Here is a 24,107-nt window from a genome sequence, read left to right as displayed (position 1 = left end):
GTCTCAGTACTACCCTCTATGTTTCCTGCCATTCTCCGTGCACTATTGTCTAAACTCTAGAGTAGTGCACAGGTGATAGCGTAATCCTGGAGCAGTGCTCGTTGACGTGATTTAAGCGATCCTGCATACTTCTCACTTTACGCGCGTTCAGCTTATTACCGGCTGAATGATCTACGCTAGGCAGTGGAGACTTCCACTGGAAAAGTAAAATACTCTACAGCAAAACTCGATACGTATCCTCCTGTACCCCTTAAGTGAGGTTAGTGCGCTGTCCTCTACGGCAAGTGTAGTGCGCAGGTGGTGGCGGCGGTGCTCGCTAAGGTGCTGTGAGGAGCGAGGTGCAGGCTACGGGTGAGGGCGTGGAGGCTGCGCGGGCTGCTCACTAAGCACTGCCTACTTACTGCCACGGGGTCGATCGCAACATTCACTACAGGCTAACTACGTTCCAAGTTACAACAACGGAACGAACTACAGTGCATCGTCTACCAACTCTTCAAACAACGTGGATCTACGCAACGTATTACATCTAAAGTCTGTTTTCACTCGATTACATGCAAGAATACTCAGTAACTCAGAAGTCATTTAGTTAACTGCGACCAGCTTCCACTTCTACTTACCATACAACTCAGATGCAATATTATTGGGAAGAACAAGATTTATTCCAGAGGTATATTAACATTAACACCACGTAAAACTATCCAGATTTCCCGAAACGTGGCTGTACTGAATGGGCACAGCGTTTCGACAAGTTCCCACTTCTCCTCTTCATGTCTGTGAATTCAGCCCGTTGGAAATCCAATGATTTTTTACTAAGAGTAAGTCTTTTACTAGGGGTGGTAATATAGTTCACCATTTGCAATTACCGCATCGTTTCAACGTACACCTAACATCTAGAATCCCTTTGTTACGAATTCCAGTGCTTTTTCTGCACTAAAACTGGCTAAATGACTTCTTTACTTTCATGCTAATGATTCAGAATTGTTTCTAAAATTACGGTAATCAGGCAGCTGTCCAACACACAACTTATCTACTCTGGGAACTACAGACTACTGCAGAGGGACGTGACAGAAAATGCCACAGGACAGTGATTATATCGACATCACGTACGTCTATTTGACGTCCTGTACTATCTGACTTTTCGTTCAGTTTAAACTAGTGTCAAGAAACTATATCAAATATGTGTATAATTCGCGTAATCGTTGTAGCGTTCGGTTGAACGTCGAATGGATTGTCCTATGAGATGTTGCTGTGCTACCTCCGACGTCTGGAAACACGGTAAGTCAAGGGAATTTTATAAATAAAACGCCATGTGTTGAACAAGAGAATTCGTAAGATATCGATAATTTTCTGGAAACTACGGTCTTACGTTGGCCTTGATTTGCAACGTACCGCAAAAGAAAAGAAAAAAAGATTCGTACTCCGCAGTGGCATTTGAAAAAAAAAACAGGGAATAAGCGACAATGTGCTGATTTATGACTTTTGAATCAAAGTAACCTCCGTAGATACTCCTGAAATTACCGGATAATGTCACTGTATCCAGAATTTTCAATGTTATGCACGTCTAGCAGCGTCTCACATCAGGAAGCCCTGATGTTTTGTTAGTGCACAAGAATTTCCGTTGAATACTATTTCTAAGAATTTGTTACGAATCCGATCGATATATGGGAACGCCATCCTTGTGTTAAAAGTGAAAATCTCAGAGTAATGAATGAGGGCCATAAACATACGTCTAAGGTGATGCAGTAATTGAACTTACATAACTGAGACGGTTCCATGCACACAAAACTCAGTTGCAGTGCCACATCATATCTGAGATACGCTATTACTCTAACACATCCATGCAACTAGAATGCAGTGGACACATATTTTCATGCAAGTTTCTATTTCTACTCTTACCAGGACATTTCAAGGGGTTCACTTAAGTTTTAGATGTTCAGCATCGCTATAAATAATTTTAGTTTACATCGAATATATTTTGTAAATTTTATACTGGAAGGATACAATCTGTTTCAGATTATTGTTAAGAGCATTTGAATGTTTATATTGTCAATGAAAGCTCTCCGTATTACTCAATGCTTGTCTTATTGTACAGTTTAAAATGTGTCCTTTTAGAGTGAGTAAGAGTGTCACAAGACGCTAATAAGTTGGAGAAATTATTATGACGCACTTTAATAGAGGTTCAGTTTGTTTCTGCAAGGGAGTCAATCGTGTACTTCATGTAATGTGTTTTTTTTTAATTTTTATTTTGTTTAGTAATACTTTAGTTTGTACGATGTGGAGATGTTGGACTTGCAACTGAAGTGTAGTTTTGTGATAGGTGCGCCACTCAGATGCGAGGCCAGTGCTCCTGAATTGTGAACTGAGAAGCAAGTGCGTGAGTGCTTTTTGGATAAGGTGGTGGCTAGTGTTTGGAGGGATTGTTAGCGTCTGTGTGTCGTCGTGTACCGTGGTGAACAGAAAAGGTGAGTGCGTGGCTGAGGGTTCTCACTTACCGAGGAAGCGCTTCTCTGGGGCGCCTAGCACATCTGACATTAGATCCAGCAGGTCCCCGTAGTCAAGGGCGTCGTCATTATTCTGGAGGACGGGCATGGGGAACTCTCCCGGGGCCGGGGCCAGGGACTGTGGGGGTGCGGGGGGTAGCAGGTAGGCCTGGCGCTTGCTGCGCTTGTTGCCGGCGGTGTCCTGCGCATGCGCGCCACCCTGGTCCTGCTGCTGCTGCTGGAGGAACGCCTGGCCGTCGCTGCCCGCGGACCTGCTGGTCTTCTTGTGGATGGCCATGCCGCTCTTGGCCAGGGAGCCCACGTGCCGCTTCTCTTCCTCGTGACCCACCTCCTGCGCGCCGTCGCTGTTCTGGCGGAAGCCGTCGGAACGGCCTTGGCGCAGCACGGAGGCCAGGTAGCGTTTATCCACCTGCAGGAAACCAAATACCTATTTTCACACTTTTACATCGTATATTATTTAATTAGCTCCGCCGAAGCCGGTCCCGAGAACAGTTAGAATAGGAGGACGGCGAATAAATATCACAGCTCATACAGCACATCCTATTCCAGTCCAGTCCTATCTTACCCCGGCAAAGTCCAGGCCACCAGTGAAAGCAGCCATTGTCGTATACCAGTTCTGCTGCAGTCAGTGGACAGCTTTTTACACTACTGGCCATTAAAATTGCTACAACAAGAAGAAATGCAGATGATAAACGGGTATTCATTCGACAAATATATGACATGTGATTACATTTTCACGCAATTTGGGTGCGTAGATCCTGAGAAGTCAGTACCCATAACAACTACCTCTGGCCGTAATCACGGCCTTGATACGAATGCGCATTGAGTCAAAGAGAGCTTGGATGGCGTGTACAGGTACAGCTGCCCATGCAGCTTCAACACGATACCACAGTCTATCAAGAGTAGTGACTGACGTATTGTGACGACCAAGTTGCTCGGCCACCATTCACCAGACGTTTTCAGTTGGTGAGAGATCTGGAGAATGTGCTGGCCAGGGCAGCAGTCGAACATTTTCTGTATCCAGAAAGACCCGTACAGGACCTGCAACATGCGGTCGTGCATTATCCTGCTGAAATGTAGGGTTTCGCAGGGATCGAATGAAGGGTAGAGCCACGGGTCGTAACACATCTGAAATGTAACGTCCACTGTTCAAAGTGCCGTCAATGCGAACAAGAGGTGACCGAGACGTGTAACCAATGGCACCCCATACCATCACGCAAAGTGATACGCCAGTATGGCGATGACGAATACACGCTTCCACTGTGCGTTCACCGCGATGTCACCAAACACGGATGCGACCATCATGATGCTGTAAATAGAACCTGGATTCATCCAAAAAAATTACGTTTTGCCATTCGTGCGCTAAGGTTCGTCATTGAGTACACCATCGCAGGCGCTCCTGTCTGTGATGCAGCATCAAGGGTAACCGCAGCCATGGTCTCCGAGCTGATAGTCCATGCTGCTGCAAACGTCGTCGAACTGTTCGTGCAGATGGTTGTTGTCTTGCAAACGTCCCCATCTGTTGACTCAGGGATCGAGACGTGGCTGCACGATCCGTTACAGCCAAGCGGATAAGATGCCTGTCATCTCGACTGCTAGTGATACGAGGCCGTGGGGATCCAGCACGGCGTATTACCCTCCTGAACCTATCGATTCCATATTCTGCTAACAGTCATTGGATCTCATCCAACGCGAGCAGCAATGTCGCGATACGATAAACCGCAATTGCGATAGGCTAATATCCGACCTTTATCAAAGTCGGACACGTGATGGTACGCATTTCTCCTCCTTACAGGAGGCATCACAACAACGTTGCACCAGGCAACGCCGGTCAACTGCTGTTTGTGTGTGAGAAATCGGTTGGAAACTTTCGTGATGTCAGCACTTTGTAGGCGACGCCACCGGCGCCAGCATTGTGTGAATGTTCTGGAAGGCTAATCATTTGCGTACCACAGCATCTTCTTCCTGTCGGTTAAATTTCGAGTCTGTAGCATGTCATCTTCGTGGTGTAGCAATTTTAATGGCCAGTACTGTATATTGGCATGACTACCAACCAGCTGTCCACCAGGATGAATAGCCAGTGCCAGACTGTGGCCAAGAGAAAAGTAGACTCCCATCTGGCACAACACGCAACTGAATATAATATGTTCGATTTCAGTGGCTGCTTAGCAATCTAGGTCATCTGAATCATTCCCTCCTCCGTCAGCTTTTCTGAACTGCGCGGATGGGAGTTGTCGTTAGAACACATTCTATGCTCCCGAAATTATCCAGGACTTAACCTACAGTAACTGACTGTCCCCACACCCTCCACCCAACAGTTCCCGCTCCCTCTGTCCAGTCATCTCCTCCCTGTTTGCGTCCCTCGCCCTCGTTCTGTGCCACCCTCTGCTAATGCACTCGCCTGTCCCTTTCCATTCCATGCTCCTTTCCTTTTCCGCACCTCTTCTTATCCCTCACACTCCACTTCTCGACACTGTACCTGGCAGCCTAGCCTGCTGCCGTCTAGTCCCTGCAAGCCCCATCAGAGAGCGCTTTTCTCTCCCCTCATCCATATAATGCTATCCCACCCCCTTCCCCGCCCACTCTATATTCCATTCACGTGACAGTCACATTCCAGTCGGGGCTGTCGATGGTAGGCGTCGTATGTGCATGAGGTGTGCTTGCTTGTGTCGATGAGTTTTCTTTGCTGAAGATGGCTTTGGCCGAAAGCTAACTAATGTGTAACAGGCTTTTTTCTTTGTGCTCGTCTACAGCTCAACAGGTCGTCTTTATGGTAAGTAGCAATCTATCTTATTCCGAACTTCGTTGTTAAAGAAAAACCAAAGATGTACGAGGGAACTCATAAGGATGTAGTCTCGAAAAAATAAAAATGTGGATGTGAAACTTGGTGTTAAGTCCTTCTGTATATACGCCATCTGTTCAAAAAGTCCCGAGATTGATTTTATTGCTGGTGTACAAGCGGCGACAGCGCAGTAACTATGGTGGCAGCTGTAAACAACACATGTGCATACGAACAGTCATTTGTGAACAGGCAGTGTGAAGTAATGGACGTGCGTACTTACACCACAATTTGCAATGGAACAACATCTCCAAATCAATTGTTGAAGACATCCTCCAGAATGTCTAGAAGAAGAGAAAAGTGCGAAATATATCCTGCACATCTTGACTTCCGCAACAGACACAACGACTGTGGACACCTGCCACGACCTGATTGAAATGCAAAACAGGGTCAGTTCTTTTCTGTATCATCATAGGTTATGAGACTTGGTGTTAACAGGATCAATCCACTACAAAACGACAAAGTACAGAAATTCACTTGAAGGATCAGTGCTTTGATGACATGGCATTCAAGCCAATTTGATGCGAGAGTTGAACTATACTCATGGTGAAACAACGCTCTGTTGCGCGGTTTGCGGGTTTAAATCACCTCGGGGTATGACCATGCGGTGCATTTGACCTGCGGTAATCGCACGGTAGCGCTGGCAGCAGTCCACATACGCAGAGGTGTGTTGCTGCATATCAGAGTACGGTGCAGCGAGTAAGTGTGCAGACGTTTTCAGACGTGCTAATGGTGACTGCGTTGAAAATGGCTCAAAGAACACATATTTATGACGTTATGACGGGTAGAATACTAGGGAAACTGGAGGCTGGTCAAACTCAGCAGGTCGTAGCACGGGCCCTCCATGTGCCACAAATTGTGAGCTCAAGATTATGGCAACGATTCCAGTAGACAGGAAACGTGACCAGGCACTATAGTACGGGACGTCCACAGTGTACGACATCACAAGAAGACCGATATCTCACCATCAGAGCCCGCAATACGGCCACGGAGTACTGCAGGTAGCCTTGCTCGGGACCTTAGCGCAGCCACTGGAACAGTTGTCTCCAGACACACAGTCTATAAACGACTGAACAGACATGTTTTATTCGGCCGGAGACCTGCAAGGTGCATTCCACTGACCCCTGGTCACAGGAGAGCCCGTGAAGCCTGGTGTCAAGAACACAGTACGTGGTCATTGGAACAGTCGTCCCAGGTTATGTTCACGGACGAGTCCAAGTATAGTCTGAGCAGTGATTCTCGCCGGGTTTTCATCTGGCGTGAACCAGGAACCAGATACCAACCCCTTAATGTCCTTAAAAGTGACCTGTATGGAGGTCATGGTTTGATAGTTTGGGGTGGGATTATGATTGGTGCACGTACACCCCTGTATGTCTTCAACAGAGGAACTGGAACAGGTCAGGTGTATCGGGTCGTCATTTTGCACCAGTACGTCCACCTTTTCAGGGGTGCAGTGGGTCCCACCTTCCTCCTAATGGATGATAGCGTACGGACCCACCGAGCTGCCATCATGGAGGAGTACCTTGAAACAGAAGATATCAGGCGAATGGAGTGGTCTGCCTGTTCTCCAGACCTAAACCCCATCGAGCACATCTGGGATGCTCTCAGTCAACGTATCGCTGCACTTCTTCAAACCCCTAGGACACTTCAGGAGCTCCGACAGGCACTGGTGCAATAATGGGAGGCTATACCCCAGCAGCTGCTCGACCACCTGATCCAGAGTATGCCGACCCGTTTTGCGGCCTGTGTACGTGTGCATGGTGATCATATCCCATATTGATGTCAGGGTACATACGCAGGAAACAATGGCGTTTTGTAGTACATGTGTTTCGGGACGGTTTTCTCAACATCACCAATACCGTGGACTTACAGATGTGTGTCGTGTTTGTTCTCTATGTGCCTATGCTATTAGCGCCTGTTTTGTGTAGTGCCACCTTGTGAGGCACCATATTCTGCAGTTATCCTTAATTTATGAGCATGAGTGTGTATTCCAAAGAAGGATTTTTCTGACGGTTTCACGTGATTGTGTACTGGGTGATTATGTGATCTTCTTGCATGTCAACCTTGTACAAGGCAGCAAACGGTTAAGATTTTCAAAGTCCCAGGGCAATCCTATCTCGCTTACATTACGGCGATGTTAACACGAGGTGGGCACGAAGAGTGATGGATACTGCCTACCCCAGTAAACTGATTGATCCTGAACAAGAAAATTTTAAGAATGAGTGCCTCTACGAGGGAAAAGATATTTCAGAAGCGAATCAGGAACTTTGCTGAGCTGACTACTCTTCATACGGAGCAGATGACTGAATTATAGCCGACACACAAGAAGTACACAGCGCCGCAGAATGCCTACGCCCAACTGCCTCTCAGCGGAAAAAGCAATACAAAGGAACCTCGACCGTCGCCGGGGAGCGTCAGCGAACATTTTTCCTGTAACAAAAGTTGTTCCCGATGACGTTTGGTGAAAGACTTTGAAACACCCTGGGTATTGTATAAAAAGCACTCCGTCTTCAGGCCACAAGTGGCCCATCGGGACCATCCGACAGCTGTGTCATCCTCAGCTGAAGATGCGGATAGAAGGGGCGTGTGGCCAGCACACCGCTCTCCCGGTCGTTATGATGGTTTTCTTTGACCACAGCCGCTACTATGCGGTCGAGTAGCTCCTCAGTTGGCATCACGAGGCTGAGTGTACCCCTAAAAATGACAACAGCACATAGCGGCCCGGATGGTCACCCATCCAAGTGCCGGCCACGCCCGACAGCGCTTAACTTCGGTGATCCGACGGGAACCGGTGTATCCACTGCGGCAAGGCCGTTGCCCTGGGTATTGTATAAGGTCATGGTTTAAAGAGACTCTTACATCCATCTACTTCTTGTAATGTAATGCTACATGGCATTCAAACCCTACATGGTATTCAAATCTTAATTCACCACAAACACATATAAAAAAAAAGTTCTACTAAGGGAGATAAACAGAAGACTTCACGCGAGACGGAAAAGAAATTATTGCAGAGGAACAATATGAATTTAGAAGACGGAAAGCAGAAGGGTTGCAGTACTGGGCTATGAGAATTATACGTGAGAGATACGTTGAAAGACGCAGAGAAGGTTATGCTATTTTCATTGAATTGGAGAAAGCCTTTGTCAGAGTACAGAGGAATAAATTCACGGACATTCAAAATGAGGGAACAGAAGACTGATTAAGAATTTATACCTACAACAAATAATGCGAATACAGACTTGGAAGGAGATGACAGAGAAAGCACAATTGGAAGGGGTATGAGTGAAAGCAGTTGTCTCTTCCCAATACTCTTTAACATATATTTGGAACAATTATTCGGAAATATTTGAAAAGAAAATGAGAAGTGTAGGTTGATGGTAGGAGGATAGAACGTATTCGATTTGTGGAAGATACGGTATTATTGGCAGAGAGCGAAATAACTACGGGTATGACTGGAGTGTTAAAAGAATTAAATAAGACCTCTGAGGAACTGCGAATGAGATTTACAAGAAAAAAAGGAGATGTACGCCGATAAATGGAAGAAAAGTAAGAACAACTGTAAAGTTAATGTAGGAAGATTCATCTGGGAAGCGTAATTACGGAAAACATGAAATGCAGTGAGGAGGTGAAAACACGTATAGCAACTGCCAAGGAATCATTTAATAAGAAGATGAGGTTTTTATGTGGGTGTGTGGGCAGGGAACTGAAGAAGAGACTGCCGAAGTGCTTTATATGCTGCGGAGCTAAGACATGGATGATGGGGAAAGAGGAAGACAGAATAGAAGCATTTGAGATGTTGAATTGGAGGAGCGTGGAGGGGATAAACTCGACAAACAAAGTAAGAAATCAAGATGTGATGAGAAGAGTATGTGAAGTGAGTGAGATTTTACAGGCAATCAGGAAGAAGAAACACAATTGGCTTGGACGTTGGATGAGATTATTTACTGATGAATGCTGTGGAAGGTGAATCGAGGATGAAGAAGAGGACGCAGAAGATACTAGAGGGTGGGTAGTGCAAGTATATGAAACAGTTATGGGAAAACGAAGAGGGCAGCAAATGACAGGACTGCGTGGAGAGATACATGTCAAGACATGCCCTACGGCAGAACACTGAAAACGATGATGATGATGAGGGTATGGCCTGTAACCAATTACAACTACCATTCCGCTGCTCCCACTTCTTTTAAGTTATTTGGGGAGCGGCCTATGCCAAGTTAATGTACCACCCCTTGCTGGGACTCATGGGCTGCTTTTGCGGCCTTCCACTCACACTGGCTGGTAGTACATACACCCTGCAGTCAGTGATACCTTGAATGTCACTGTCCTTGACTCGCCTCTACGTGCCACTGTTTTAGTTGAATTTACAGTGAGATGAAGTGCCTAGAGCTTTTTCCGACTGTTTCCAGACCCTCACTCACGTACATTTTGTGACTGACGTAACCCAACAGTTCGATGTAATACCAACAAAAAATATCTCACCAGTCCACTACATCGTCTCCATGGCATTTCAGTTTCATTACAACGTGCTCAGGTAAACATCGCTCAAAGATCAACGATAGTGTTATTTCCTCCCCAATAGGGAGGTATGTTTGAGAGCGTCTTCTGTGTGCGAATCGCGTAACTTTTGGCCTGATTGCATTCACGCTTAAACTTTTTATTCATCTTTGAGAAAAATTCTGGGAAGCAGGTCAACATTCATCTAGATGGGTGTTGAGAATGGCCTCAAAACCACGCTGGAGCCGGTTGGGGTATCAAACCAACGGATACGAGTCAAGAGTACAAACTCGAATCGAATTATCTAGTTGTGTAGTCTGTCCTTGTCCTTAAAACACGACAAGTTGTAGCAGCGGTCGGTAAACCGCAGCTCGCGGGCCGGATGCGGCTCTTTGGCCCCATGAGTGTGGCTCTTATGCAGGAGCCCAGAAAGATAAGATGTCCACGCGTATCGTCGAGTAGTGTCCTCACGTCGTGTTGTGCGATGTATTAACTCTGAGTGCGTGTCCCCGCAGGAGACATTACAATTGTCAAAATGCCCATCGCTGCGGTTGGCAATTCCAGCTGCCTCTATCCGATGCGCATTGCCTTTCCTCCAAGTTTCGCTCACCAGTGGCACTTCTCTCTCCATTCACTGCCATTCTGCGCATTTAGGGACCACGAAGTTTCAATCGGCCTGTATGCTAGGAGAGGCGTGCGCAATTCAGGGACGAGTTGAGTGAGCCACTCAGCAGCAGTTTCATTGTGCAGTGGTTAGTCCTAGCCGCGTCTGCAAATCCCGCGCGAACGACAAAAGTACCTACTCGAAGCATAAGGTTACCCAATTTTTTCCACTCAACTGCAGACCGTATAAGTATTTTTGTCATAAATGTAAGAATTGTAATTTTCATGTGTTGGTTGCTCTATTATTACAAAATGAAACATTCTTTAAGGTGTTTGACAGGGCTACGAATAAGAAGCAAAGAAAAACGAAAAAAGAAAATCGTGAATTCAGAATTGAAAGGACAGACACTTTCTTGATTATTCAGAACTTATGGCCTCCCAAGGTGTCTTACTTGTCACAAAATACTGGCTTGTAAAACGAAATCAAATTTGGAGAGACAGTTTACAAGTAAACACATGTCGTTAATTATCCAATATCCTGTCGGTGATGCAAGGTAGAAAGCAATTGAGAAACTTCAGAAGAGTCAAGAAAAATCAAATCCTGCATTTAGATACTAGATGTAGTCTTACAAAAATAGAGTCATTCCAAGTTTTACGGTTAGTTAATATATTGCTAAGAGGGAAAAACCGTATACAGTCCGCAAATGTGTACCATGCGACGTCAAAAGTAAACTGCACATATGGTCTCACGCTAAGAACATTTTACAACAAGGACGGCACATTCTCGGGCAGAATACATGTTCCGGGTTTCCTGCAGACACATTTCTGCTGCAGTACGGATAACTCTTACATCAGAGTGTGCAAGTGAAATTGAGCCACAATCGGTAACGTACTCCAAAATTGAAACACGTGAAACAGTACGGTTCTTTTGGGTGAAACGTATAAGCTGCACACCGATCACCGGCAAATTCTGGCACCATGTGGGTTAAATACAATGTCGCGTCCAGACGTAGTGAAATGATGCCAACAATCTCAACAAGGTCGCACAGATGCTGGTGATGATGACCGGCAAGGAAGCTCGACGACATCGACCACAGACGACTGTGCCCAAGCAATAGAGGAACTGATTCGCAATAATGATTCCGTGGCCAGGGAGCGGGTTTTTACCATCGAGAAACACAGGTTTGGTAGAATGTTCCGATCGCTGTTTACAGAGACTTGGTGACAATGTTAAAAATAGTGTTAAGTATCTGTATCACTTTGAAGTGTAGTGCAGCATTCAAGAAAAGTTATTTGGCTTCCATTAATAATGTGCAAGTCCCTTCGTAAAAAGTTGTTTTATAAATGAATCCGTAAAATTTAAGAGCAAAGTAACTATTCCAAAAAAGATTGAAGAGCTACCATTGTCTGCTAAAGCAGCGAAGATGTCTTCGAATATAACTAACCAGCAAGTCGAAGATCTTACATTGAACGCTTTGAAAAACGTTGTATTCCAGTCGATAAAATTATCTCTATTTCAACAGACTGAGCGGAAGGTATGACCGGCGTAAGAACCGGTTTGAAAGAAAAAATTAATCACGAAATACGTACCTTTGCCTCATTCATCAATAAGCGCTTTGTGGGCAAACACTTCTATAAGAAATTTGGAACGTTGGGGAATTGGTGATTAAGATTATAAACTCCATTACAGCTAAAGCTCTTAATCGTAGCTAATTTAAATAAATTTTAGTTGAAATGGATAGCGAGGATATAGATATTCTGCTGCATAACAGGGTACGTTGGTTATCAAGAGGAAACTCTTAAAAACGTTTTGCTTCACTATCAACAGAAATTTAAGGAGTTCTTTTTGAGAAGGATGTTCACTATCCAGAAATCTGCGTACGCACGCGCGCGCGCGTGTGTGTGTGTGTGTGTGTGTGAGGGTGTGTTTGGGTATGTGTGTGGGTGGGTGTGAGTGAGTGTGCGTGTGTGTACAACTAAAAATTTCTTGTCCGAACCTATTAAAGCAAACGGAAAAGAGGTGAATGTGGACATGAGTCATCGTTGATAATGACATCATATTTGAATATGTGCCTGGTGTCGTACGTCATTCACTATGAACGTATTTGCAAACTTTTGTATCGCCAGCATATAAAGATCAAAAGCAAAGAACGGTTTGGCCGTTCGATATAATCCAGCTGTAGGGAGATTCTGAAGCGTGATATTTTAGTTGTATAAGTACATAAACAGCAGTGACAAAGCATTAGACGTGTGCAGATCACCTCCTGGTCGTCGTCTGAGGCTCGCTTGCCGGAGGGCAGCATCCAGTTGCGTGCGAGGGCGCCAACGTTCCTTTTGATCTCGCCCGGGCCGTCGTCCTCCTTCTTGGTCAGCGGGTAGGGCAGTCCGTGGCTGCGTACCAGCGATGCCAGGTAGCGCTTCTCAACCTGCCCACAAAGGTACAGCTGTCAGCAAGTCGTCCACGCGCAGGGAATGGTTAGTAGAACTGCGCTGCCCTCAGAACATGTCTCATCGGAATCTGGAGCACTTGTTCTGAGATTTGTTAGAAGGTATTGTGCTCTTTCTCTATCAAAGTGTCTGCGATTTAGTTTTGCCTTGCCTGTGAATTTTGAATTCCTAACACAAAGAATTGGCTATCCTTTTTTGACGAAGAAGGAGTGCAAGCTGTCTGACATCTGTAAAAGGCTAGTGAATGTAAGCAGGGATGAGAGAGGGTGAAGAAAATTACAGAAGAGAAAGCTTAGAGCCAAGACAAATGGTTCGGCAGTAGACCATCAACTGCGATCCCTGACAGAATCATCAGGGACTGTATGACTTGATACGTGAGGACAGACGTGCTGTGTTCACTGAGCTTGCTGAACAACTGTACCTTGTTCACAGCGTCATCTGCAAGGTACTGCAAAGCCTGTGGTATCGGAAAGTGCAAGTGTAATTACTCCTACAGTTGACACCTGGTTTGAGAGATGGAAGTAGGTTACGATGTGTGTGGAGCTTTCGAATACAATAAATTAACTCTTTCTCGACCTGGTGACTGGTGACCAGAGTTCGTCAACATGATAACGATATAATTTTCAGTAATTATTGCAAGGCGTTGAAGGAACTTAGAGAAAATATTTAGATGAAGGACCACACAGGAACGTGGAAGCGCTCCAAATTCATCACGACAATGCGTGGCCACACACATCTTCCGTAACGATATCTGTTGACCAGCAATTTAGGCAGGTCAGTAGTTCTCCACACAGGCAGAAGGCATCATCTCGATCTTGCCCTCTTTGGTCCAATTAAGGACTGTCCAAATGAAAGAAAAGTTGATGTCACAAAAGACGTGAAGGTGACTCGAGAGTTGGGTTCAACGGTGACTCAAAGGCATCAGTTTTAGTGGAGATCATGAAGAGATGTAGCTCTGCACATTTTGACGATAATCACTTGATAAAAAATAACCAAGTCTGCATTAGTTTCGGTACGCCTTCATAGTTGCCGAAAGCCTTACGCAGTTGTCTTTTAACAAGACCCCGAGAACTATATTCTTTCATTGTGACTTCCATCCAATCATATGAACTGAGGAATTTGGATAATTTTTATTTGCCCGCATCTCGTGGTCGTGCAGTAGCGTTCTCGCTTCCCACGCCCGGGTTCCCGGGTTCGATTCCCGGCGGGGTCAGGGATTTTCTCTGCCTCGTGATGGCTGGGTGTTGTGTGATGTCCTTAGGTTAGTTAGGTTTAAGTAGTTCTAAGTTCTAGGGGACTGATGACCTAAGATATTAAGTCCCATAGTGCTCAGAGCCATTTTGAACCATTTTTGAATTTTTATTTCGTCCGCTTGAGTTGCACCGAAATAAAATTTCGGTGCAGTGATTACAGGCTTCGGGCTGACTTGCCCATTCTGAAACCACACACCTTGTTATTAATCGTAATTCATCAAACAACAGGGTGCCAAAAGGCACGGATAGCTACTGTACGGAGAGGTATACTGTGGGCAACAAGTACTCCTACTGATATTGCCCTAACCGTCTGTTGCACCTGAATGATACAACCATTCCGTGGAAGCATGCAAAAAAAAAATTATGTAAGGTTGTGGAATTCAAGATTAAGATTATAAATTCCATTACGGCTAAAACTCTTAATCATTGCTAAGAATCTTTAGTTGAAGTGGAGACCGAGGATGTAGATCTTCTGCTGTATAACAGGAAACGTTGGTTATCTAGGTATTAAAGAGTGTGATAAAGCTTTACGGGAGCATGCAATTTGATAGGCAGTTGGTTTCGTAAGGAACGTGCTGATATAAACATCGTGCCTATGCTAGTTGCACTAGTCTAGTTCAGAAATGGCTCTGAGCACTATGGGACTTAACTTCTGAGGTCATCAGTCCCCTAGAAATTAGATCTACTTATACCTAACTAACCTAAGGACATCACTCACATCCATGCCCGAGGCAGGATGCGAACCTGCGAGCACTAGTCTAGTTACCACCTCTTCAGAATAATGTTCGTATCATGGTGCCATATCACTTGGCTGTTGAGATGGGATCGTCAGGCAGTTAATGGACGGTTTCCATCTCGATAAGAGAATGGATGATGTACTGTTGTATACAGCATGAAATTTTCACTCTGCAGCGGAGTGTGTGCTGATATGAAACTCGGGACTTTTGCTTTCCACGGGCAAGTGCTCTACCATCTGAGCTACACAAGCACGACTCACGATCCGTCCCCACAGCTCCACTTTAGCCAGCACCTCGTCTCCTACCTTCCAAACTTCACAGAAGTTCTCAAAAATGGTTCAAATGGCTCTGAGCAATATGGGACTTAACATCTGTGGTGATCAGTCCCCTAGAACTTAGAACTACTTAAACCTAACTAACCTAAGGACATCACACACATCCATGCCCGAGGCAGGATTCGAACCTGCGACCGTAGCAGTCGCGCGGCTCCGGACTGAGCGCATAGAACCGCTAGACCACCGCGGCTGGCAGAAGCTCTCCTTCGAACCTTGCAAGACAAGCACTTCTTCCAGAAGGCACGTTCGAGTCTCGGCACACAGTTTTAATTTGCCAAAAAGTTTCTTACTGTTGTATGCTTATCGTAACGCGATATGACCACAAAACAGTGTCGACATAGTTGGGGTCGGCTGGGTAGTTTCTCCTTACAGACCTCGAGATGTGACCATATCAGTGAGTGACGTACGAAGGGTAGCCGCGCGGGATTAGCCGAGCAGTGTAGGCATTGCAGTCATGGACTGTGCGGCTGGTCCCGGCGGAGGTTCAAGTCCTCTCTCGGGCATGGGTGTGTGTGTTTGTCCTCAGGATAATTTAGGTTAGGTAGTGTGTAAGCTTAGGGACTGATGACCTTAGCAGTTAAGTCCCATAGGATTTCACATACATTTGAACAACATTTGAACTTACGAAGGCCAAATAAGCACCATACAATTTGTGATGAAGGTGATTGGATTAACAATTGTTGCTGCCCCTAACAGGTGGCTGTCCCTACGAACGCACCGAAGCACTGGCGTGTTCCATGTTGATCTCCATAGTTGCTGACAATGACTACCCGAAAAAGTGCCTGTTTTTAAATCAACGTTCCACATTTCTGGGCGCCCCAACATTAGGCTCTGGGGCTCCGAAAACCCAAAAACACCTGAATGGATCTGTGGTAGCCCGAAGGTTAATGCTTGGGGAGGCCTAATGCACGATAGGGTGACAGGCCTTTCTTCACAGACAACACCATAAAGGGACCTGCTTAGCTGAACATGCTCGAACAGTTCCTGCTACCACAGATCGAAGACCTGCACCTGTCCATCATCTTCCAGCATGATGTGCGGAATGACGCAGTTCCTGAACGTTGAATGAGTCATAACGGCCCCATTGCGTAGCTGCCTCACAATTCGGGTGGCATTAGACTTCTTTTTGCGGGTTTACAAGGCTCGCGTGGACGCAGTACTACTCAATGACATCGCTCCCCTTCCTGGACGAATCAGTAAAGGAAACCCAACTGCTGATGCTGCAAGCTGACCCTATATCGGAGAATTCGAATATAACCTTGATGTTCTACGAGCAACGAGTGGCACAACACTGAAATTCTGAAATGACAGAAAAAACCTTTGAGAGGTGCTAAACCTTTTACAACAGACTGCGATTCTTTATCTCTAATAGTTTACAATTTATGATTTTTTGAAATGATACATGGTGTAACAGATATAAATGCAGATATTTTTATATGTGGTACCTTCATATGATCAGGCATCATTGTGTTTGTTTTTTCTCTGCGTCCAGCAGTCATCCCACAGACACTTCCAATAATTTACTACCTGGGTTTTCTGCATGGTCGTAGATGCGCAATTCAGTGTACTACGTCTGTCAGTATAGACTATCCGTTTTGCGTTAACGCATCAGCCACACTCAACATCTGATCTGCTGCATAGCGGGAAATAACCATTAATGGCTTGCTCTGAATACACTACTGGCCATTAAAATTGCTACACCACGAAGACGACGTGCTACAGGCGCGAAATTTAACAGACAGGAAGAAGATGCTGTGATATGCAAATGATTAGCTTTTCAGACCTTTCACACAAGGTTGGCGCCAGTGGGGACACCTACAACGAGCTGACATGAGGAAAGTTTCCAACCGATTTCTCATACACAAACAGCAGTTCACCGGCGATGCCTGGTGAAACGTTGTTGTGATGCCTCGTGTAAGGAGGAGAAATGCGTACCATCACGTTTCCGACTTTGATAAATGTCGGATTGTAGCCTATCGCGATTGCGGTTTATCGTATCGTGACATTTCTGCTCGCGCTGGTCGAGATCCAATGACTGCTAGCAGAATATAGAATCAGTGGGTTCAGGAGGGTAATACGGAACGCCGTGCTGGATCCCAAAGGCCTCGTATCACTAGCAGTCGAGATGACAGGCATCTTATCCGCATGGCTGTAACTGATCGTGCAGCTACGTCTCGATCCCTGAGTCAAAAGATGGGGACGTTTGCAAGACAACAACCATCTGCACGAACAGTTCGACGACGTTTGCAGCAACATGGACTATCAGCTCGGAGACCATGGCTGCGGTTACCCTTGACGCTGCATCACAGCCAGGAGCGCCTGTGATGGTGTACTCATCGACGAACCTGGTTGCACGAATGGCAAAACGTCATTTTTTCGGACGAATCCAGGTTCTGTTTACAGCATCATGATGGTCGCATCCGTGTTTGGCGACATCGCGGTGAACGCACATTGGAAGCGTGTATTCGTCATCGCCATACTGGCGCATCACCCGGCGTGATGGTATGGGGTGCCATTGGTTACACGTCTCGGTCACCTCTTGTTCGCATTGACGGCACTTTGAACAGTGGACGTTACATTTCAGATGTGTTACGACCCGTGGCTCTACCCTTCATTCGATCCCTGCGAAATCGTACATTTCAGCAGGATAATGCACGACCGCATGTTGCAGGTCCTGTACGGGCCTTTCCGGCTACAGAAAATGTTCGACTGCTGCCCTGGCCAGCACATTCTCCAGATCTCTCACCAATTGAAAACGTCTGGTGAATGGTGGCCGAGCAACTGGCTCGTCACAATACGCCAGTCACTACTGTTGATGAACTGTGGTATCGTGTTGAAGCTGCATGGGCAGCTGTACCTGTACAAGCCATCCAAGCTCTGTTTGACTCAATGCCCAGGCGTATCAAGGCCGTTATTACTGCCAGAGATGGTTGTTCTGGGTACTGATTTCTCAGGAACTATGCACCCAAATTGCGTGAAAATGTATTCACATGTGAGTTCTCGTGTAACATATTTGTCCAATGAATACTCGTTTATCATCTGCATTTCTTCTTGGCGTAGCAATTTTAATAGCCAGTGGTGTACATGTACCTCGAGGTACTACTCTACTCAGAAACGTGCGTTTTGTAATGGCTGTAATTATTACTTTGCAAATAACGCAAATACTGATATAATGTTGTTCAGTACACCGTCCTCAGTCACCAGCAAAAATATCTGCACCTGTGCCCGTTACACCCTCTATTAGGAGTGCCCGTTACACCCTCTATTAGGAAGCACGAAGTACGTGTAAATTGTTGACACGGGGACAAAGGGACAGTGTGGCGATATTTTTAAGAGCAGAGAAAAGTTTGTAACACACAACTGGTTGTGCCGTTTCGAAGATGACACGGATTTTCCGGAGCAGTGGAGGAACTGACCAGTGAAGAGCCGCGGCTGCGCATGAAGGAGGCGAGGTTCCGCTTGTCAGCCGCGGAGTGGCCGCCCGTGCGCTCCGCGTCGTCCTTCTTGGTGGTGACGTAGCGCATGTTGGAGAGACCGCCGCTTCTGGCCAGGGAGCCCAGGTTGCGCTTGCCGAAAGACGGCAGCGAGTAGTCGCGAGCCAGCGAGCCGATGTGCCGTTTCTCTTCCTCCTGCGAAAACAAAGCACACCTGCTACCCGCTGCTCACGCTCACTATAATGACTGGTGCCAGGCAGGCTGAGACAGCGTCCAGTTTCTTAACAGCCAAGTGGTTTCGCAGCCATATCTGATTGCCATACAAAATTGAGGGTTGGAAATATGAAACACTGAAAATGCCGAAATTCGATATTTTTGTTTTTTTCCCCTGTAAATCGCTGAATGTGTCACGGCTGATAACCTAAGTTGGAAGTACCGGAGAAGCTTCCTTGTACGTCGACTAAATTTCGCAGTGTGTAACTTTCTTTGTTCGTCACAGGAGGAAAACTGAATGTGCCGAGCGTATCTGACGTTGGCGGTAACAGTAACTTGTTTCTCGTTCGCTTTCCTACAAGCAACAAGTAATAGTACATTTTTCTCATTTTTTCCATATGAATACTTTGTATTCTGCGGTTTATAGTGAAAACGAGAGACTAGATTAGGAACATAGCAATTCGCTACTGGAACAGGAAAGGGTCAAGTTGAGGCGTAACGCCGTATACCGATCCTGCCTTGGAGGCGGGTAAGTGGGAGATGTGTCTCAGATCTGGATTGTGACAAATGGTGACGCGAGACTGGACGCGCACGTAGTTTACGTATCAGCCGATAGAGGACAATATTGGATAGGGGGACTGTGATTTTAGTTTCGATTGTGCCCATTAGAGTGCACTAAAGTAACAGAATGTTTTTCATAAACTGTTCTAGTATTTTCATAAACTGTTATTATGCCTTTTTGTATCTGTAAAATGTTATAAATGTGTTTTAGCAGTATGAATGATGCGTGAGTGTGGTTTAAGGTTAATATGAAGATAATTGTTTAACGAGTTATGTAGTATGATTTAGTGTGACGGACATTTCGAAGAAGTATGAATATGGACAAAGGGGATTTTTGTAGAATAGATTTGTAAAGTAAGTTTATGTTAAAAGGAAAGATAATTCAGGTATAAATAACGATAGTAAGTAACTTTATGCATAAGCAAAACTTCAGCATATTACATAATTACGTCGGTAAAAAGCGCAGTCGTTAGGTTTACTATTTTGCGATTGGTTATTGATGAAAAGCGCGGATTGACGCGGGAGAATGTTGTTTTGCTATTGGCTGTTGAGTAAACTGAGCAATGGTAAAGAAATATTCTTCGCGCGCCTTTCTCTGCTGGTAGAGAAGACTTAGATTATTCTAGGGAGAAGTGTGGGAGCCTAGCCATGAAACAGTTCGGACGTCTGTAGTAGTAGTTCCGATGGAAACGATAAGTTGCCGGATCTAGCAGTGTTTCATACATCAAAAGTGTGGTAAAGTGACGGCATAATTGTTCCGATGGGCGTGTAGAAATTTCGAATTTTTAAGTGAATTTTGTGACGAGGAAAGACATATATTCCGCGTGGCGTATTGAGCACGTCGGTGGCTAAAAACTGTGACTGCATTAGGTACCGACAGACTTAATATTTGGCGAGCATTCTCAACCAAAATCAATACGAATTTTTGTAGCTATTACGTTTTCGGGAAATGCAACACCGTAAACTTGCTAACGTGAGTGAAAGGTATTGTGAGTGACTGTGTTATGACTAGGATGGGCTTGGCAGTGATACTTGTTCACCTAAGTTTCAGAATATATTAATTGAGGATAAAATTCCCAACCTTTCATTTCATGTGAAAACTTTCTCCCGAAACGTAGATTAGTGACTTTAATTGCAGCCTGGTTCACGTCGAAGTACAGTAGGTTTCGATCGGCTTCCCTACTGATGATATACTGAGACAATGTTCACAGGTAGGTGCAGGTTCTTCGTAAAGGGACGGAAAGAACCGCGCCGCCGCAAAGTGACAGTGGTACACAAAGTACCCTCCGTCACACACCGTAAAGTGGCTTCCACAGTGCGGAAGTAGATGTGGAAAGAACAATACTGAACTGAGAATTCAAGAGAAGCTTTACGTAACGAACAAAGGTTTTGCTATTGCTCTGAAAGAATCGTCACAACACGCCGTAAGTTGAAATCACTACAGTTTAACTGCGGATAGTGTAGCATAGCCAAATAGAACAATATATCAAGTGAAGTTGAGGTTCAAACTGCATCATCTTCCCATACAATTAATGTTTCTCGCCTTTCAATGACCAAAAATTATGTGCTCAAAAAAGGAGCTATTAAGCATGGTCGATTTTTCTGAAATGAAATACAGGGTACTTTTATTTATTGTTGTGTCAGTGATGTCAAAACTGTATTCTTTGTTACTGCTTAGAAATAAGTGAGGCGATGCCGTGCACACTCTGTTTCCTTGCAGGTAAAACTTGACACTGACATCATTAGCAAAAGAAAATTTTTATATTTTTTAAACTGTTAAACTTATAACACTTTTGCGACATTTTTTGTGCCACTAGTTATAAATGGCTAGAAACTACTACATCTCGGTTCTTTCGAATAACATGATTTGTGATACGAATGTCGGGTTTTTTCCTGTTTTCTTAATGTCTGCCATTAGGCACTTTCAGCTTTTCCGATTTCCAATCGACAGTCACTTAAATGATTATAACCCAGCGATGAACACTTACTCGTTAATTATATTCGACTAATGGAACACATTAAGGTCAGTGAGCAAAAGAGAAGGACGAAGTGAAGTGGCGTATTGTTAATACATTGGACTCGCATTCGGGAGGATGACGGTATACATCTACGTCGGGACATCCAGATTTAGGTTTTCCGTGATTTCCCTAAATCGCTCTAGGCATATGAGGGATGATTCCTTTGAAAAGGGCACAGCCGATCTCCTTCTATGTCCCTTCGATATTCCGAGCTACGGCTCCGTCTCTTATGACATCGATGTTGACGGAGTGTTAATCCTTAATCTTGCTCTGTTCCCTTCGACGGTCAGCCAATTTAGATTTTTCAGCAGATTCTTGACCCTCTCCCATAAGTCAAACAAACCTGCGACCGCACGTGCCGTCTTTCTCTCTTATATCCAGCCAGTATTCTACATATTTTACTTTCACTCATTATGTTACAAGTTACGTCCAACACAGAATGCAAAGATTTAGAAATTACTATAGTACAGAAATAACACAGTTTGAATTGGTTAATGAAAGGTACAACAATAAATACAAATTACAGGATAATATGTTCTGATTATGAGCGCTACCAGAAATGGACATGAAAGAAGCGGTGGAAGGGGGACGGAGGCAGACACGTGATAAAACACAGTAGTAAACTGGACAGGGGCAACGAAAATCTCGTGGCTCACTGAGAAATCGAAAGAGGATTCTGCGTATTGGTGAGAAGATGGGAGCATATACTGTACTGTTTAACACAGGGAAAAACTGGCCATATATCTTTCTTTCAACAGAAACAAAAGTAGCATTGAGTAATCGTGCCACTAATGTTTTTAATGGCAGGCAGATTATAATATGTAATTGTTAAACCTCTTCATTATAAACGTGACAAGACTCACATCTTTTCCAACATATTCGATAAAACAATGTACTCAGGAATAGTATCACACGTAAGTAGAAACACTTTACTTAGCATATCACAGTTTGGATTCCAGAAGGATCACTCTTGTCCGAGATGCTATTTATGCATTCACTCATTAGATAGTACAAGTCTTAAACAATAAAATTAGGGCAGTTGGTATTTTTTTGTAATCTTTCCAAGGCATTTGATTATGTAGATCGTGTTACTGTCTTAGAAAAACTCAAGCTTTATGGAACTGATGGCTTTACTTATAGCTGGTTTGACTCGTACTGAAGAAACAGAATGCAAAAGGTTGTGCTGAATAATTAAAAAAAATGTTGGAAAGACAGAAAAATTTAGTAACAGGAGAAATCACAAAGCGAGTACCACAGGTATCAATTTTGGGTACACTCCTATTCCTTATATATATATATATATATATATATATATATATATATATATATATATAAAGTGTGTGAATGATTTTCCGCGTAACATTCAACAAGCAGACGATGCTAACGTTATAATAATTTCCGTTAGAGAGAAAGCAACAGAAGTTATTGTAAATGATATTTTACATGAATTATAAAATGTTTCTCGGAAAATGGACTCTCTCAAAATTTTGAAAAAAAAAAAGAAAACAAACACACACACACACGCACACACACACTCACTGACACACACTCACTATATTCAATTCTATACAACAAATGAAGTCATATCAATAATTGATGTAGCACACGTAGAATGCTCCAAATTTTTTGGTGTACATACTGATGAAAACTTGAACTGTAAGAAGCATATTACTGAACTTCTCTAATAATTAGCTTCAGCTACTTTATCTCTTTGTGTTATTGCTAGTCTTGTAAACAAACAAATCAACGTCCTGACATATTTAGCATATCTACTCTCAATAATGTCCTATAGAATAATTTTCCTGGGTAACTCCTCGCTTAGAAAGGAAGTATCGATTGCACAAAAGCGGACAATAAGAATAATATGTGATGTTCACACACAGACGTCATGTAGGTACCTCTTCAAAAAGCTAGGCGTTTTAACTGCGCCGCACAAGACATATATTCGGTAATGAAATTCGTCATAAGTAATCCATCACAATTTGAGAAGAACAGTGATATCTATACCTAAAGCATAGAAGAAAAAATTAGCTTCATTACCAATAAATTAAAAAAATTAAAAAAATTAAAAAAATTAAAACTGTCATCGGCTCAGAAAGGACTTCAATATGTAGTAACAAAAATGTTTGATCATTTGATCAGTAACATAAAATGTCTGATAGGCAGCAAAGCAAGTTTTAAATCTAACTTAAAATCATTTTTTCTGGACAATTCCTTCTATTCCAGTGATTGCCAATCGTTCAAATGATCTAGGGAAGAGTACCTAACTAAGAACATAAACGATTTATTTAACGATGTCAGCAAAACTCTCAGGTTATTCCATGATTATGCTGTGGCTACAAGAAAGTATATAAATATATATCTACATCTATATAAATACTCCGCAAGCCACCGTACGATGCACAACGTAGGGTACCATGACTGTGTATGATGGCTGTGTGATAGAAAGGAATGTAGAACGAGGTAGTATTTCAGATTTGTGTAATGAATGGCAACTCTCTTTGGAGAAATGGCGGATAGTGCCCATACCGAAGGGAAAGAACCATACAGTAACCGATTATAATATTAGTAGCATACTTATGGAGCCTGTCTCATACTGCTTACATATCTGGGTGTAAGACTACGAAATGGTATTAAATACGACAAACACATCAAATAAGCACTAGGGAAG

The 24,107-nt window shown here is 44.1% G+C and overlaps 1 protein-coding gene and 1 pseudogene across 2 annotated transcripts in view; both read right to left on the bottom strand.

Moving 5' to 3' along the window:
• LOC126162266 (uncharacterized) overlaps positions 1–24,107 on the bottom strand; it is a 422,629-nt gene that overhangs the window by 29,875 nt on the left and 368,647 nt on the right. For both annotated transcript variants that reach the window (XM_049918659.1, XM_049918660.1), the window contains exons 4-6: positions 18,627–18,839; positions 12,699–12,863; positions 2,493–2,910 (exon numbers count right to left, since the gene is read on the bottom strand). In XM_049918659.1, the coding sequence (XP_049774616.1) occupies positions 2,493–2,910; positions 12,699–12,863; positions 18,627–18,839 (796 nt within the window). The remainder of the gene's footprint in view (positions 1–2,492; positions 2,911–12,698; positions 12,864–18,626; positions 18,840–24,107) is intronic.
• Positions 8,042–8,159, bottom strand: LOC126164198 (5S ribosomal RNA; annotated as a pseudogene).

This window comes from Schistocerca cancellata, chromosome 2 (assembly GCF_023864275.1).
Source record: "Schistocerca cancellata isolate TAMUIC-IGC-003103 chromosome 2, iqSchCanc2.1, whole genome shotgun sequence".
Taxonomy (NCBI): domain Eukaryota; kingdom Metazoa; phylum Arthropoda; class Insecta; order Orthoptera; family Acrididae; genus Schistocerca; species Schistocerca cancellata.
This window is presented reverse-complemented; position numbering and strand designations above follow the sequence as displayed.